This window comes from Ornithorhynchus anatinus, chromosome 4 (genome assembly GCF_004115215.2).
Source record: "Ornithorhynchus anatinus isolate Pmale09 chromosome 4, mOrnAna1.pri.v4, whole genome shotgun sequence".
Lineage (NCBI taxonomy): Eukaryota > Metazoa > Chordata > Mammalia > Monotremata > Ornithorhynchidae > Ornithorhynchus > Ornithorhynchus anatinus.
In genome coordinates this window covers 110548613-110567437 of record NC_041731.1, presented here as the reverse complement: position 1 = coordinate 110567437, position 18825 = coordinate 110548613, and the positions used below count along the sequence as shown (strand labels likewise).

Genomic DNA, 18825 nt, shown 5'->3' with positions numbered 1-18825 from the left:
GTTTGGGTGGAGAGGAAAGGGCGGATCTTGGCGATATTGTAGAGGTGAAACCGGCAGGTCTTGGTAACGGATAGGATGTGTGGGGTGAACGAGAGGGACGAGTCAAGGATGACACCGAGATTGCGGGCCTGAGAGACGGGAAGGATGGTCGTGCCATCCACGGTGATAGAGAAGTCTGGGAGAGGACCGGGTTTGGGAGGGAAGATGAGGAGCTCAGTCTTGCTCATGTTGAGTTTTAGGTGGCGGGCCGACATCCAGGTGGAGACGTCCCGGAGGCAGGAGGAGATGCGAGCCTGAAGGGAGGGGGAGAGGACAGGGGCGGAGATGTAGATCTGCGTGTCATCTGCGTAGAGATGGTAGTCAAAGCCGTGAGAGCAAATGAGTTCACCAAGGGAGTGAGTGTAAATGGAGAACAGAAGAGGGCCAAGAACTGACCCTTGAGGAACTCCAACAGTTAAAGGATGGGAGGGGGAGGAGGCACCAGCGAAGGAGACCGAGAATGACCGGCCAGAGAGGTAAGAGGAGAACCGGGAGAGGACAGAGTCCGTGAAGCCAAGGTGAGATAAGGTATGGAGGAGGAGGGGATGGTCGACAGTGTCAAAGGCAGCAGAGAGGTCAAGGAGGATTAGAATGGAGTAGGAGCCATTGGATTTGGCAAGAAGGAGGTCATGGGTGACCTTAGAGAGAGCAGTCTCGGTAGAGTGAATGGGACGGAAGCCAGATTGGAGGGGGTCTAGGAGAGAATGGGAGTTAAGGAATTCTAAGCATCGATTGTAGATGACTCGTTCTAAGATTTTGGAAAGGAAGGGTAGTAGGGAGATAGGACGATAACTGGAGGGGGAAGTGGGGTCAAGAGCGGGTTTTTTTAGGATGGGGGAGACGTGGGCATGTTTGAAGGCAGAGGGGAAGGAGCCCTTGGAGATTGAGTGGTTAAAAATAGAAGTTAAGGAAGGGAGGAGGGCAGGGGCGATGGTTTTAAGAAGGTGAGAGGGAATGGGGTCCGAGGCGCAGGTGGAGGGGGTGGCACTTGCGAGGAGGGAGGAGATCTCCTCTGAGGATACTGCAGGGAAGGATGGGAAAGTAGGGGAGGGGGTTAGTGGGGGGGAGGGGAGAGGCGGAGGGGTGACTTTGGGGAGCTCAGACCTGATCGTGTTGATTTTCGTGAGGAAATAGGTGGCTAGATCATTGGGGGTGAGAGATGGGGGAGGGGGAGGAACAGGGGGCCTAAGGAGAGAGTTAAAGGTCCGGAACAATCGGCGGGGGGTGACGGGCATGGGTGTCGATGAGGGAGGAGAAGAAGCTTTGCCTGGCGGAGGAGAGGGCAGAGTTAAGGCAGGAAAGGATAAATTTGAAGTGTGTGAGGTCGGCTTGGTGCTTGGACTTTCGCCAGCAGCGCTCGGCAGCTCGAGCATAGGAGCGTAGGAGGCGGACGGAGGAGGTGATCCAGGGCTGTGGGTTAGTGGAGCGAGAGCGGCGGAGGGAAAGGGGGGCGAGAGAGTCGAGATGAGTAGAGAGGGTGGAGTTGAGAGCGGAGACCCGCTCGTCGAGAGTGGGAAGAGAGGACAGGGCGGCAAGGTGAGGCGAGATGCTATTGGAAAGACGGATGGGATCGAGAGAGCGGAGGTCTCTGTGGGGCAGTAGCAAAGATTTGCAGGGGGAGGGAGTGTGAGAGATGAGGCAGGTGAGAAGGTTATGGTCAGAGAGAGGGATTTCAGAGTTGGTGAGGGAGGAGATAGTGCAGCGGTAGGAGATGATGAGATCGAGGGTGTGACCGAGTCGGTGAGTGGGCGCGGTATGGTGGAGGAGGAGGTCGGCTTGGGCAGTGACTACCAAGTGGAAGGCAATCCTCTACAACCTGTGTTCCCACTTGTGCTGCGCAGCAACGGCCTGGGACAGAGTCAAAGGCAGAGACTTAAGTTGGCTTCCCAGAAGGAGGCAGGAAGTAAACCACTTCCGGATTTTTACCAAGAAAACTCTACTTCCAGAACGACTGCAGATGGAGGTGGGGCGTTCTGGCAGGATGTGGCATTTGAGTCGCTATGGGTCAGAGACAACTCAACAGCAAAAGACAAGATCCCCTTGATCATCTTGGTTGCCTTTTTCTGTACCTGCTTCAGCTCTATTATGTCCTTTTCAAGATGCAGCAACCAGAAGTGCATGCAGCATTTCAACTGCCAGTGTCTTATGGCTTTTATAAGGTGGTAAAATTATGTCTTTGCTTTCCCTGCATATCCTCTTCCTCATGATGCTCATTATTTGAGTGGCCATTTTGGCTCCCATTCTATGTTGGTCACGAATGCTGCCCCCAACACAGAATGTCTATCAGCATGTTTGCAGACACAAAGTACACTGAGAAAAGTCTGCAAATAGTGATGACAGCGCACATACCCTGACATCACTATTTGCAGACTTCCCTCAGCATGCAAATAACCAGCCCCGACATAAAGTCCTGCAGGTGAATTATTCCCCTCCCCAACTCTTCCTTCCCCCTTGCTGTTTCCCTCCCTCCTCTGTCCTCGGTGACTTTTCTGCTGCTCCTTCCCACACCCCAAACTTGCCTCACTCACCTCTATCTCCCCAATCTCCTCTCTCCTATCTCAGGAGACACATCCACCTCTGCCTCAACCCCCTTCCCATTTTGTAACCCCTGGTCAACCACACATAGTTCCCTTTCAGTTTTCAGTTGAGTATGCTTACAAAGACATTCAAGCCATCAGGTCTATTATGAACATATCTAGAAATCTATAAAATATCAATTATTTATTTATATTAATATCTGTCTCCTCCTCTAGTCTAAGCTCATTGTGGACAGGGAATTTATTACCCACTCATTCATTCATTCAACTGTATTTATTGAGCCCTTACTATGTGCAGAGCACTATACTAAGCGCTTGGTATGTACAATTCAGCAACAGAGACAATCCTTGCCCAACAATGGGCTCACAGTCTAAACGGGGAAGACAGACAACAAAACAAAACAAGTAGCCTGGCGCAAATAGTGTCAAGATAAATAGAATCATAGATATATACACATCATTAACAAAATAAATAGAGTAATAAATAATATACAAAAATATGCACAAGTGATGTGGGGAGGGGAAGGGGAGTAGGGGAAAGGGAGGGAAGGAGTAGGGGGAATGTGGAGGGCTCAGTCTGGGAAGGCCTCCTGGAGGAGTTGAGTTCTCAGTAGGGCTTTGAAGAGGGGAAGAGAGTTAGTTTGACAGATGTGAGGAGGGAGGGCATTCCAGGTCAGTGGGAGGACATGGGCCAGGAGTCGACGGTGGGACAGGCGCAAACGGGGCACAGTGAGGAGGTGAGCAGCAGAAGAGCAGAGTGTACGGGGTGGGCTGTGGAACGAAAGAAGGGAGGTGAGGTAGGAGGGGGCAAGGTGATGGAGACCTTTGAAGCCAAGAGTGAGGAGTTTTTGTTTTATGTGAAGGTTGATGGGCAACCACTGGAGGTTTTTGAGAAGGGGAGTGACATGCCCAGCGTGTTTCTGTAGAAAGATGATCCAGCAAGTGAAATGAAGAATAGACTGGAGGGGAGAGACAGGAGGATGAGAGATCAGAGAGGAGGCTGACACAGTAATCCAATCGGGATATTATGAGAGCTTGTACCAGCAAGGTAACAGTTTGGATGGGGAGGAAAGGGCAGATGCTGGCGATATTGTGAAGGTGAGACTAGCAGGTTTTGGTGACAGATTGGATGTGTGGGGTGAAAGAGAGAGCAGAGTCAAGGATGACATCAAGTTTGGGGACCTGTGAGACGGGAAGGATGGTAGTGCCGTCCACAGTGACAGGGAAGACAGGGAGAGGACAGGGTTTGGGAGGGAAGATAAGGAACACAGTCTTGGACATGTTGAGTTTTGGGTGGCGGACAGACATCCAGGTGGAGACATCCTAGAGGCAGGAGGAGATACAAGCCTGGAGGGAGGAGGAAAGAACAGGGGAGGAGATGTAGATTTGGGTGTCATCTGCATAGAGATGATAGTTGAAGCCATGGGAATGAATAAGTTCACCAAGGGAGTGAGCGTAGATGGCAAACAGAAGGGGGCCAAGAACTGACCCTTGAGGAACCCCTACAGTTAGTGGATGGGAGGGGGAGGAGGAGCCCGGTTATATTGTACTCTCCCAGCTGCTTTGTATAGTGCTTTGCATGGAGTAAGGACGCAAATATCCTTAATGAGGATGATGATTTCTATTAAGGGTTAGCGAGGGGTAAATTCATCCCCCTCATGGCTTTCTTTAATGTTTCACTCAGCTTTTTCACCACAAATTCTAGTAAACGCTTTATTCAGTAGGTCATGCTGAACTTGGGAAAGCTAACTGTTTAGGCTTCGTGCTAGGAATTTGTATAAAACATAGTCATCGTGTTGCTAAACAACATAATAAGCCAACATCTCAACCAATTCAACTTCAGGCAGACATCGATCAACGAGTGGCCACCCCCAGCTTCTCTTTCTTCCTGCTTGATAGCAAAAAAGAAATCCACAATACGGAGTTATTTTAAAGCAGCTGTCACTAAACCTTTGTATAAGGATCAAGGAATTAGTTTTTCACTGTCAGATTTCTTGTCCATGGAAACTTTGTGTACAAAGAAAAGATACATTATGTAATATCTTGGCCTCAACTTGTCAATTGTTTAATTTGCAGGGAGACGACCCATCAAATGTATTTGGAGAGGAGAGCATGGAAGGTGAGAGATTCTTTTACTCAAACAGATTGAGAAGCATAGGCTACATAGTAGCTCTGTAAGTCCCATTCTTATTATAAAACATACATAATTGGGACACAAATTTAAGGTTGGAACCACATATTAGTAGTGCTGGTATTTGTTAAGTGCTTACTATGTGCCAAGCACTGTTCTAAGCACTGTGGTATGTACAAGGTAGTCAGGTTGTTCCCTGTGGGACTCACAATCTTAGTGCCCATTTTACAGATGAGATAACTGAGCACAGAAAAGTAAAGTGACTTGCCCAAAGTCACACAGCTGATAAGTGGCAGAGCCGGGATTAGAACCCCTGACCTCTGACTGCCAAGCCCATGCTCTTTCCACTAAGCCATGCTACTTCTTTGGGAGTGAGTTCTTTGAATGCAAACTAAGGGTGGTTAAAATTAGTAACAAGCCAGACACAATTGAAAATGAGTAATTAAATACTGTATCTGCTAGATGTCTTGGGAGAGAATTTGGGGGAATGAATGGAGGAAGGTGGGGAAGGGAGAAGGGAGAGAATGGACAGCCCAGTATGCCTGCAGGAAAATGTCTTATGTATTTCGAGACAGTTATACAAATCCCTTAGCAGAGAACCACACTAAATGAGCATTAGTTTATTATAATAGTGATGAGAGAGTGATATCTGAATAACAATCATTGAGTCATATCAATGAGTTTACCCAGAGAGCTTAGTGTCATAGGCTACAGCTAACTGTAGCTCAGGTAAGTGCCTCACAACTTTCACGAGAATGACTATTTTAAGAACTGGAGAAGAAACAGAGTCCATAAAGTTGCTGCACTTACGCAGGTGAAGAGTCAAAAATTTAGCAGTAAATTGCAAGTAGCCATCTACTGGAGGCTATCCCTCAGGTTTCTAAAAAAACCTAGCAGACTGTATAGAAAATTTCAAATGAGAAAATATTGTATTGTTTCAAAAACCTGTCCTAAAATGGTTTTTCAAATAATATGGTCTAAATTTCAAATAAAAATGAATTTCCTGAAGTCATTTTTTATTCATTTTCTATTTTTATCTTTTTTGATGTGTAGGGTATTCTGAGTTAGTCTAATCTGGCAATCATTTGTTGACCCTTTGTAAAAGCCCATCTTAATTCACAGTGGGTATTATGGAACTGAGGCATCAACAAAAAATAAAAGAAAAGAACATTTTGTGGGGAAAAAAGAATAAGAAATGAAGTAAAGACAAAATGCTCTTTAATTATAATATTCAGGTAAAATAACTGGCTTTGAAATTCATATTTATGACCAATGAAATTTTAATTTTAACAGATTTTATGGAAGATTTGAAGAAATCCAAAATCATTTTTGTGATCGGTGAGTATAATCAATAGATGGATCAAATAACTAAAATAAAAGCAGGTTTCAACATTTTATGGTCAAGATGGCAAAAATCTAATTTTAAAACATCTCTTGTCCATTGTAACAAATTTAAGTCCTTTAGCCATTTGAATTTAATATTTATATAGCCAGTAATAAGATCTAGTTTAATCAAGTAACTAAAGTGGTGCTAGATTTTTAGTTTAAAACTGTTACTATTGCTTGTGTACACTCTCTTCAACAGGTATATGTGCATATATGTGCTGAGAAGCAGCGTGGCTCAGTGGAAAGAGCATGGGCTTTGGAGTCAGGGCTCATGAGTTCGAATCCCAGCTCTGTCACTTGTCGGCTGTGTGACTGTGGGCAAGTCACTTAACTTCTCTGTGCCTCAGTTCCCTCATCTGTAAAATGGGGATTAAGACTGTGAGCCCCACGTGGGACAACCTGATTCCCCTATGTCTACCCCAGTGCTTAGAACAGTGCTCGGCACATAGTAAGCGCTTAACAAATACCAACATTATTATTATTATTATCATTATATAACTGATTTGCTGTTTGAACAGTTTAAAATTTCTTGTGCCTATCCCAGTCAGGAGCTTCACCATTCACTTTTTAAAAGTCAAATATAGTCAACCAATAATAATTATTGAGGATTTAATGTGTGAGCGCTCAAGTATTGAGCCCTTGGGACAGTGCCAAACTGACACTGAAATTCCCTCTCTGCCTTCTTTGGTCTTCCTGGACAACTTCCCACTGAACTTGGCTTCCTCACCTAGCAGCTTGGCCAAGTGGAAAGTAGCCTTCCCCAGTTTATCATCAGTGTATTTATTGAGCGCATACTGTGCAGAGTGCTGTACTAAGCACTTGGGATGGCACTGCCCACAAGGAATTTACAGTCTGGAGGGAGTTATGGAGTCAAACACATAATCTTTGTCCTACTAGATGTAATATTTATTGAGCACAGTCACATGACATGCACTGGTCCGAAAGCTGAGGTGGATACAAGACGGTCAGATCAGACAAGTCCTCGTTCTACCTGGGGCTCTCAATCTAAGAGCTAAACACTTCTCCGAATGCCCATTTCACGTGGAGAGATTGAAAGGTGTCAGGACGCCTTGACCATTTCAAGGATGAATCGTTTTCTCTATTGTAATGCCTTCCACAGGCTAGTCCTTAACATTTCCCTAAACAAGCCCAGATGAATAGATGTCTACTCTAGTATTAATCCTTCAAGGGAGAGTGAAGCATCTCATTCGTAGCCTGTTCCAGACTCTCCCTTTGGTTCATTTCTTTCCCTATGTCAAACAATTGTATTGACTGAGTGTTTACCGTGTGCACAACACGGTATGAAGCGCTTAGGAGAGTACAATATAACATATTTGATAGACATGGTAGACACATTCCCTGCCCACAAGGAGTTTACAGTTTAGCCAATTCTCTTTCCTGCCTCGAGCATAGTTTTCCCCTCAAAGAAAAACACTGTTCTCTCACTGAAAAGAAAAAAGTCATCATTATGACAAAAGGCAGCATCGCTAATTATCCTGTAATATAGAAATACCCAGAAAACATCTGTTTGCCTGAGGAATTTACATTCCACTCTCAAAAAGTCTTCAATATTTTAATGGAGGTCAAGTGGGTGGTGGGAGAGCCCTTTAAAGGTAATGGCCTTAACTTCGAGACTCAGGTCTAAATGAAGATTTTCCCCTCAAAGCCTGTTCCTGATAATGTGGTAGAAAAATAACACTGAAAACAGCAAACTGCATTTATTTCTCTTTCCGTTAACCAGAAGCAGGTGTCATGGATCACCAGTTTAGCTCAATCTCTTGAATGTAACATTAAAATATGAAATTGATTTCCATATATTCAGGGCAAAATTTGATTTCAGACTACCTTTGCCAAGGCACAACCATGGCTGAACTGTCATCATTCACAGTTTTGCCCTGCCAAATTCCCTGTAAAAACAAATTATTTGACCTTGCTTACACCTTTTTCCATAAGGTCCTGCCTGCTGATACCATCAAAAATCATGTGCCCATCCCAGAAAAGGCTCTGTGACTTAAAAATATAAAGTTCTGCAGCTCACCTCCTCTGGGACTTCCTCAGTTAGTGGCAGTCTCTACAGCAGTGGGTACATCTGAGGCATGATCTTACTAATCAATGGTATTTATTATCACTTGCAGTATGCAGATCACTGTACGAAGCCCTTGAGAGAGTACAATACAGTAGAGGCCTTCCCTGACTAAACCTTCCTTTCCTCTTCCACTCCCTCTGCGCCACACTGATTTGCTCCCTTTATTCATCCCCCCTCCTAAACCCACACCACTTATGTACATATCTGTAATTATTTATTTTAATGTCTGTCTCCCCCTCTAGACTCTAAGCTTGTTGTGGGCAGGGAATGTGTCTATTTTTATACTGTACTCTCCTAAACACTTAGTACAGTCCTCTGTACATGGTAATCGTTCAATAAACATGATTGACTGAATAGAGTGAGTAACATGTTCCCTGCCCAAAAAGAGTTTACTGTCTAGAGAGGGAGACCAATATTAATATAATTATGGATACATACATAAATGCTGTGGGAATAAGGATAGAGTGAATATCAAGTGCTTAAAAGGTGCAGACTTAAGTGCATAGGTGATGCAGAACAGAGAGGGGGTAAGGAAAATGAGGGCTTAATCAAGAAAGGCCTCTTGGAGGAAATGTGATTTTAATAAGGCTTTGAAAGTGGGGAGAGTGGTGACTATCATCTATGGAGGGGGAGACAGTTCCAGGCCAGAGAGAGGATAGGGGTTAGGGGTCAGTGGGGAGATAGATAAGATGGAGGCACAGTGAGTAAGCTTGTGGGTTTGGCTGTAGTAGGAGATCAGTGAGGTAAAGTAGGAGGGGGTGAGCTGATAGAGTGCTTTAAAGCCAGTGGTTGATGTGGAGGTAGATGGGCAACCTTCGGAGCCAAAAGCAGCCAAAAGCAACCTCTGGGCCACACTATCCGCCTCCAGGAGCTCCAGGGGAATAGCTACAGAATCTCCTTGGGGAGCTTATATCTCGCCAGTGAAGGATTTGGGGGCCTTACTCCAGGGGAAGGCACTTCACTTCAGACCAGCCTACCTCCACCTGCCTGGAAAAGCCAGGGGAGGCAGAGATCAAACAAGCCAGAAATCCGGGCCCGATCCCAGCCCGATCCTGGCCCGATAAGAGACCGTTTTAAGTGTACCCTCTCTCCCCACCCTCTACTTCAACTCAGAAATCATGACACTCTTACACAAGAAGTGTTCGGCACGTAACTGGAAGGAACTGAAAACTCTCCTCCAGATGGTGCCCCGATGCCAGACAAAGCTTAAAAACTAAACAATAGTCTAACAATCAGACTGGGGAGAGACATGAAATCCAAAGACCCTTAAACCATCGTCAGGAATTGCTACCATTATCCAATAGGGCTCATTTCTTCAGAAGTTGAGTAGGGCTCAATGGCAAGGTAAGAGGAGGTGACAGGTGGACAGGGTCCTTGGAAAAGCCTCAAAGCCCCCTAAATGGCAGCAATGGCAGAACAGTCAAGGGGTAGGCTACAGCTCCTCTTTCAGGCTGTAAGTTCCTTGTGAGCAGGGAAAGGATCTACCTACTCTGTTATATTGTACTCTCCCAACTGCTTAGAGAAGCACTGAGGCCTTGTGGATAGAGCACAGGCCTGGGAATCAGAAGCACCTGCGCTCTAACCCCGGCTCTGCTGCTTGCCTGCTGTGTGACCCTGGGAAAGTCACATAGCTTCTCTGTGCCTCAACTACCTCATCTGTAAAACAGAGATTAATTCTGTGAGGCCCATGTGGGACGGGAACTGTGTCCAATCTGATTTGCTTGTATTCACCCCTGCATTTAGAAAAGGGCCTGACACATAGTAAGAGCTTAACAAATACAATTACTATTCTTATTGCAATTTTCTGCACAAGGTAAGCACTCCATAAACATGATTAATTGGTTGCCTGCTGGCAGCAGCAGCTCCTCATTAAAATTGCCATCTCCCCAGTAAAGACCTTATATTCTCAAAAATCGGCCCTCTTCCTCAAGGAAATTACTGAGAGTGAATGCATTTTAAGAGATGTTCGACATCTCTGAAAGGTGTAGGGATTCTGAATTAACTTCTAAATAAAGTCTTTTCCTACTACGTGAGGAAGAAATGCATGGGGCATCAGTGAAACCATGAAGACAGATTCTAGGCAAGCTTTCACTGAAATTTAAGTACTTTATTAGCTTATCCCATTGACACTGTGGCAGGCAGAAATCTGGCATTTTTTGTTTTTTTTAATGGTACTTGTTAAGAACTTATTATATGCCAGGCATTGTACACATTCTGGGGTAGATACAAGCTAATCAGGTTGGACCCAGTCCCTGTTCCACATGGGATTCACAGCCTTAAATCCCCATTTTACAGGTAACTGAAGCATACAGAAGGGAAGGGACTTTAGCAGACAAGTGGCAGAGCCAGAATTAGAAACCTGGTCCTTTGATTCCCAGCCATAGAATCTATCCACTAGGCAACACTGCTTTTTAGCTACTTTCTGCTTCTTTCTACTACTTTCTCTGTTATTACTACTTTCTTTGTAGTTTTCACTAGTGAAGAATTCAAATAAAGGCAAAATAAATGTAGGAAGGGAAAGAAGGTCCTCAAGAGCAGAAGAAAAAGGATCATCTTTACACCTGGGCCAGACCTCAACCCTGTGAAAGTAATGTGGACCAATCTAAAATCTGATACACTTTCCAATTGAGTCATCTGGTGAAATAGCAAGAATTCAGCATTTCTGAATCTTCCAGAACAGTAGCCTTTCCCATTTAATAGTCTGTTCATCAGAAGTTGGGTCAAGCACAAGATTAAAACTCTAGCAGTGACTCAGCCTGTTCTCTCTAGAAATCAACAGTAAACACTCACGAGCTTGATTCAGATGCTGAGGGAGTTTGTCCTGGAAAGAGGGCGAAAACAAGAAACCAAGACAAGTAATGAACAGTGAAGTGGATCTGGAAAGAGAGTAGGTAAGGGAGGAGAGATGGAGCTACACGAATAGCCTTGAAAGGAGATGCAATCTACCCTTTGAAGCAGACTTCAAAAAAGAATCCAGATATATTTTGGGGTTATTGCCAAGTCCTCAGACCCCAGATGAATTTCCTAGCTTTGGTCTCATCTCACTAGCACAGAGTCTTAAACTATGTAACTTCATTAATGCTCCAGGGAGTGGAGGTTAAAAAAAAAGCATTTAGTACAGCAAATGCCTCCCAATATAGGGCTTGCTATGGTGATATCAGGTGGATCGGAGGAATGAATCATATTTATTGAGTGCTGTGGGCAGAGCACTGTACTGAACACTTGAGAGAGTACAATATAATAATAATGATGGTATTTGTTAAGCATTTACTATATGCCAAGCACTGTTTTAAGTGCTGAGGTAGATACAAGGTAATCAGGTTGTCCCACATGGGGCTCCCAGTCTTAATCCCCATTGTACAGATGAGGTAACTGAGGCCCAGAGAAGTGAAGTGACTTGCCCCAAGTCACACAGCTAAGTGGCAGAGCCAAGATTAGAACCCACGACCTCTAACTCACAAGCCCAGGCTCTTTCCACTAAGCCACACTGCTTCTCATACAGAGTTGGTAGACATGCTCAACAAGGGGACTCTAAGGTTCTCCTCTGGAGGTTCAATAAGTGCAGAGAACCTCAAATCCTGGTTGGTTTTGGCTAATGGGGTCACCCTAGCATATATTCCTAGTTCTTGTGTTTTCAGGCCAATCAGATCAACCAGTGGTATTTATTGAGCACTTTTCTGTGTGCAGAGAGCACTCTACTAAGCACCTGAGTACAAATCCTCGCAGTTTAGGTCTGTTGGTCCCTTTCCACCGAGTGATATCTTATTCTAGTCAGGTTTAAATGTGAAATTATCTTCCTTCCTTTATTACTATTATTAGTAGTATTATATTTGTTAAGTTCTTACTATGTGTCAAGCACTGTTCTAAACACTGGAGTAGATACCAATTAATCAGGTTGGATAAAGTCCCTGCCTCACATGGGACTCACAGTCTTGAATGATTAAACTAGGGTGTTGAGATTGAAATGACTATTTCAAACTTCAAAATGAATAACTGAAGAATTCTTTCCTTTCCATTTTGCTTCAGGCTGTTCTGAGGAAATGTCAGAGAGTATTTGGTCATAAGCAGCTCACAGATAAACAGAACATCAGATAGCAAAAGCAGCCAAGATACGGTGGTTTTATCCAAACAGGAATTCTGTGCTTCCCCCTACTGATCATTTCTCACATTTGCCTTAATGAGTAGCATCGCTCTACTTAAAAGAACTGAACTGGATAATGAAATAGAAAATTAGTTTGGTGGAAATAATTTTGTGGCTTTTCTAGCCATTTACCTAAACTTTTGCTATGTATTAATAGCATCACCACTCTTTTGAGTCTTCTGAGGCTGAACATCAGTGAAGCTGGAATTTTCTTAGAGTGAAAAGTAAAAATGGCAACTTAAACATAGCCCCAGTGAAGTCTTGGAGAAGTATGTCCTTAAGGAGGAATTCTCATTTTTTTAATGGTATTTGTTAAGTGCTTACTATGTGTCAAGCATGGTTCTAAGCTCTGGGGTAGATACAAGTTTATCAGCATGGACACAGTCTCTGTCCCACATGGGGCATACAGTCTAAGTAGGAAGGAGTAGGATTTAATCCCCATTTTACAGTTGCAAAAACTGGGTCAGGGAGAAGTAAAGTGACTTATCCAAAGTCGCACAGAAAGCAGTCAGCAGAGCTGGGATTAGAAATCAGGTCCTCTGACTTCCAGGCCCGTGCTCTTTCCACTAGGCCATGGTGCTTCTGTTTCAATTTTGTTGACAGAGTTAAATGGGGTGAAGATAGTGAGCCTCTAGGAGTTAATCAATAGAATTCAGTGAGGGCTGACTATTTGCAGAGCCAAGTACTAAGAATTTGAAAGAGTATAATACAACAGAGTTGGTAGACATGTTCCCTGCCCGCAATTAACTTATGGTTTAGAGGGGGAGATGGAGATTAATATAAATAATTTATAGATATGTACATAAGTACTATGGGGCCCACGGTGTCCAAAGGTCACAGATCCGTGTGCATGGAAAACGCAGAAGGGAGAAGGAGTAGGGGAAAAAAGTGCTTAAATACAGGAAGGTGACCTTTTCCTCCTCTAGGCCATAAACTCATTATGAGCAGGGAAGGTACCTGCTAATTCTGTTGTGTTGTACTCTCCCAAGTGCTTAGTACAGTGCTCTGCACATAGCAAGGGCTCAGTAAATACCACTGATTGTTTGATTGGCAGTCTGGGAAGGTCAAATAGAAGGAGAAACACTTCTCCCTTCAGCACATCCTCCAGCTGCCTAGCTGCCTAAATATGAGAGCCCAAGGAAGCAGTATGGTGTAGTGGAAAGAGCACAGGTATGGGAGTCAGAGGACCTGGGTTCTAATTCTAGCTCTGCCAATTGCTTGCTGAGTGACCTTGGCCAAATTACTTGAGTTCTCTGTCCCTCATTTTCCTCAATTTAAATCCGTCTTCCTCCTACTTGACTGTGTGTGAGCCCCTTGCGAGACAGAGACTGTGTTCAACTCTTTTTTTTAATGGCTTGGGTTTTTATAATAGTATTCATTAAATGCTTATTATGTGCCAGGAACTGTATTAAGCACTGGGTAGGTACAAGTTACTCAGGTTGGACCCCTTTCCTGTCCCACATAGGGCTCAGAGTCATAACTGCCGTTTTACAGATGAGGTAACTGAGGCCCAGAGAAGTGAAGCTACTTGCCCACGATTAAACTTGGCCAGGATTAGAACTACCTGAACAGATCATACCAGTCTATGATTAACTCAACTAGCGCCAACATTCTGAAATTATCCTTGATCTCTAGCCTCTTTTATTCAAAACTTGGTAGGCTTGTCCGTGTGGTCACATTCAATGTGGGAACAGCCTACAGTCCTACAATTCTTACCTTCCTCTGGCATTTCCAATTCGGCAATGTGGCTGCCCCTTTGATCCACAGAGCCTTGGCAGCTCAGACAGAGCGCAGATTGTGCAAGGTGTGTTCCTCCACAACAGTTAAACCTGGTTTCTAGGGAGAGGAGACGGCATTTCCAATGGTCGGTTCACTTTCTAAGCCAAAAGATCAAGCCAACTGATTTTCTTAAAAGCAGACGCCTTCATGAATCTAATTGCCTCTGGAGCAGAGATCCCCAGGTTGACACTCATAAACCGCATGTTAATTGCAAATTCTTTTTTTGTGTGCGGCTTGTTATTTCAACAGCGCCTGCTGTCTTCAGCCAAATCCTAGCTTTCAGCATTAAATTGCCACATACCTGAATCGGTCTAGCTATTCACATCAGTGCAGTATTGTAATAGTCTTTTGGGGCAGAATTCCTCCTTCTGAAAAGCACTGAGAGTGGGTATCATCCAGTGCTTAGAACAGTGTTTGGCACATAGTAAGCACTTAACAAATACCACCATCATCATCATTCTTAAATTTGAGTCTTCTCTGAGCAAGTGGCTTACCTCTATGCTAAATGTCTACATTTGCTCACAGACAAATGGCAGATGGGATAATTTCTAGAGGTTACGCACACAATTATTTTGATAGCTTTTTCACAGTCTAAAAAATAATAATTTTTAAATGCTTACTTGGTGCTAAGCACTGGGTTAGATGCAAGTTAAGCAGGTGGACACAGTCTCTGTCCCACATGGGGCTCACATTCTAAGGTGGAAGGAGACCAGCTCTTGGATCCCCATTTTACAGATGAGGAAACAGAAGCACAGAGACATTAAGCAACTTGCCCTACGTCACCCAGCAAGCAAGTGGCAAAGCCTGGATTAAAACCCAGCCCTCTGACTTCCAGGTCTATGCTCTTTTCACTAGGCCTGCTCCTTCCCATAATCTTTGCCTAGATAGTAATTCATCATGGAATGATGTTTCAGTGGGGGGAAAAAAGGTTTTGAGGCTTAAAATAAAAACATACCGGAGAAAAAGCATGGTCTAGTAGACAGAGCACGGGCCAGCGAGTCAGAACAAGCTGGGTTGTAATCCTGACTCCACCACTTGTCTGCTGCGTGACCTTGGGCAAATCACTTCTCTGTGCCTCAGCTACCTCTTCTGTAAATTGGGGATGAAGACTGAGAGCCCCAAGTGGGTCATGGACTGTGTCCAACCTGAATGGCTTACATCTACGTCAGTGATTAGTACAGTCCATCATATTTATTGAGTGCTTACTATGTGCAGAGCACTGTACTAACCATTTGGAAGAGTACCACATAACAAAACAAATTCCCTGCCCACAACGAGCATAATAAGTGCTTAACAAATATCATAAAACAAAATCAATATATTTTACAGTTTAAGGAAGAGTTTAATTTGAAAAATGTATGTTTACAGCCTAGTCAGGTAGTACCTAAAAATAAAGCAGGTCAGACGGCAATAGGACGGACATACTTCTACTTCCCTGGACACCCAGCTTCCACTCCCCCAGACTCACCGGTAAGGGAGGAGGCGTCGGCTTCCTCCTCTCGCCCCGATGCCGCTTCCGCACTATCCCTCCTCCCCCCTCCCTCTCCTTCCCCTCCTTCAAAACCCATATCATTCGCCTCTACCACCCACTTCAGTTACTTGTCGCTGTCATCTACCGCCCTCCCGGTCCCACCTCCGACTTCTTCAACCACCTTGACCCCTTTCTCACCTTCCTCCTCTCCTTCTCTCTGCCCACTCTGATCCTTGGAGACTTCAACATCCATACGGATGTACCCGACGACTCCTCTGCCGCCCGCCTGCTAACCCTCCTCGACTCTGCCGACCTCCTCCTCCACCATACCGCGCCCACTCACCGACTCGGTCACACCCTCGATCTCGTCATCTCCTACCGCTGCACTATCTCCTCACTCACCAACTCTGAAATCCCTCTCTCTGACCATAACCTTCTCACCTGCCTCATCTCTCACACTCCCTCCCCCTGCAAATCTTCGCTACTGCCCCACAGAGACCTCCGCTCTCTCGATCCCATCCGTCTTTCCAATAGCATCTCGCCTCACCTTGTCGCCCTGTCCTCTCTTCCCACTCTCGACGATCAGGTCTCCGCTCTCAGCTCCACCCTCTCTACTCATCTCGACTCTCTCGCCCCCCTTTCCCTCCGCCGCTCTCGCTCCACTAACCCACAGCCCTGGATCACCTCCTCCGTCCGCCTCCTACGCTCCTATGCTCGAGCTGCTGAGCGCTGCTGGCGAAAGTCCAAGCACCGAGCCGACCTCACACACTTCAAATTTATCCTTTCCTGCCTTAACTCTGCCCTCTCCTCCGCCAGGCAAAGCTTCTTCTCCTCCCTCATCGACACCCATGCCCGTCACCCCCGCCGATTGTTCCGGACCTTTAACTCTCTCCTTAGGCCCCCTGTTCCTCCCCCTCCCCCATCTCTCACCCCTAATGATCTGGCCACCTATGTCCTCACGAAAATCAACACGATCAGGTCTGAGCTCCCCAAAGTCACCCCTCCGCCTCTCCCCTCCCCCCCAACAACCCCCTCCCCTACTTTCCCATCCTTCCCTGCAGTATCCTCAGAGGAGATCTCCTCCCTCCTCGCAAGTGCCACCCCCTCCACCTGCGCCTCGGACCCCATTCCCTCTCACCTTCTTAAAACCATCGCTCCTGCCCTCCTCCCTTCCTTAACTTCTATTTTTAACCACTCAATCTCCAAGGGCTCCTTCCCCTCTGCCTTCAAACATGCCCACGTCTCCCCCATCCTAAAAAAACCCGCTCTTGACCCCACTTCCCCCTCCAGTTATCGTCCTATCTCCCTACTACCCTTCCTTTCCAAAATCGTAGAACGAGTCGTCTACAATCGATGCCTAGAATTCCTTAACTCCCATTCTCTCCTAGACCCCCTCCAATCTGGCTTCCGTCCCCTCCACTCTACTGAGACTGCTCTCTCTAAGGTCACCCATGACCTCCTTCTTGCCAAATCCAATGGCTCCTACTCCATTCTGATCCTCCTTGACCTCTCTGCTGCCTTTGACACTGTCGGCCATCCCCTCCTCCTCCATACCTTATCTCACCTTGGCTTCACGGACTCTGTCCTCTCCTGGTTCTCCTCTTACCTCTCTGGCCGATCATTCTCGGTCTCCTACGCTGGAGCCTCCTCCCCCTCCCATCCTTTAACTGTTGGAGTTCCTCAAGGGTCAGTTCTTGGCCCTCTTCTGTTCTCCATTTACACTCACTCCCTCGGTAAACTCATCCGCTCTCACGGCCTTGACTACCATCTCTACGCAGATGACACGCAGATCTACATCTCCGCCCCTGTCCTCTCCCCCTCCCTTCAGGCTCGCATCTCCTCCTGCCTCCGGGACGTCTCCACCTGGATGTCGGCCCGCCACCTAAAACTCAACATGAGCAAGACTGAGCTCCTCATCTTCCCTCCCAAGCCCGGTCCGCTCCCAGACTTCTCCATCACCGTGGATGGCACGACCATCCTTCCCGTCCCGCAGGCCCGCAATCTCGGTGTCATCTTTGACTCGTCCCTCTCGTTCACCCCACACATCCTATCCGTTACCAAGACCTGCCGGTTTCACCTCTACAATATCGCCAAGATCCGCCCTTTCCTCTCCACCCAAACGGCTACCTTACTGTTACGGGCTCTCGTTATATCCCGGCTAGACTACTGTGTCAGCCTTCTCTCTGACCTCCCTTCCTCCTCTCTCGCCCCGCTCCGGTCTATTCTTCACTCCGCTGCCCGGCTCATCTTCCTGCAGAAACGATCTGGGCATGTCACTCCCCTTCTTAAACAACTCCAGTGGTTGCCTATCGACCTCCGCTCCAAACAAAAACTCCTCACTCTAGGCTTCAAGGCTCTCCATCACCTTGCCCCTTCCTACCTCTCCTCCCTTCTCTCTTTCTACCGCCCACCCCGCACGCTCCGCTCCTCTGCCGCCCACCTCCTCGCCGTCCCTCGGTCTCGCCTATCCCGCCGTCGACCCCTGGGTCACGTCCTCCCGTGGTCCTGGAACGCCCTCCCTCCTCACCTCCGCCAAACTGATTCTCTTTCCCTCTTCAAAACCTTACTTAAAAATCACCTCCTCCTAGAGGCCTTCCCAGACTGAGCTCCTCTTCCCCCTCTACTCCCTCTGCCATCCCCCCTTTACCTCTCCGCAGCTAAAGCCTCATTTTCCCCTTTTCCCTCTGCTCCTCCACCTCTCCCTTCCCATCCCCACAGCACCGTACTCGTCCGCTCAACTGTATATATTTTTGTTACCCTATTTATTTTGTTAATGAATTGTACATCACCTTGATTCTATTTATTTGCCATTGTTTTTACGAGATGTTCTTCCCCTTGACGCTGTTTAGTGCCATTGTTCTTGTCTGTCCGTCTCCCCCGATTAGACTGTAAGCCCGTCAAACGGCAGGGACTGTCTCTATCTGTTGCCGACTTGTTCATCCCAAGCGCTTAGTACAGTGCTCTGCACATAGTAAGCGCTCAATAAATACTATTGAATGAATTTTTTCCATCAGGCAACTCAAGAGTTCCCAGTAGCCAGTGGGCACTGGGTGAAATCCCCAGACAAGAGCCACGAGGCAGAGAATGAGCAAGGATCCTGACTATTAAAATTGCGAACATTTCATTGCCTCAGAGGATCTTTGGCTCTTTCAGAGTTGATCATATGGTATTTTCCAGAAGTTGCTTTCCCTTCTCCCCGAGTTGTTGACATGCACCTTAAAAATTTAAAGTTGAATTCCGAGTTCTCTCTCTGTG

General features: G+C 46.1%; 1 protein-coding gene across 1 annotated transcript in view; it reads left to right on the top strand.

Annotated features, from left to right (window-relative positions):
* Positions 1-18825, top strand: part of AK5 (adenylate kinase 5) — a 291825-nt gene that overhangs the window by 235406 nt on the left and 37594 nt on the right. The window contains exons 9-10 of the mRNA XM_029063973.2: positions 4653-4695; positions 6001-6045. Coding sequence (XP_028919806.1) covers positions 4653-4695; positions 6001-6045 — 88 coding nt within the window. The remainder of the gene's footprint in view (positions 1-4652; positions 4696-6000; positions 6046-18825) is intronic.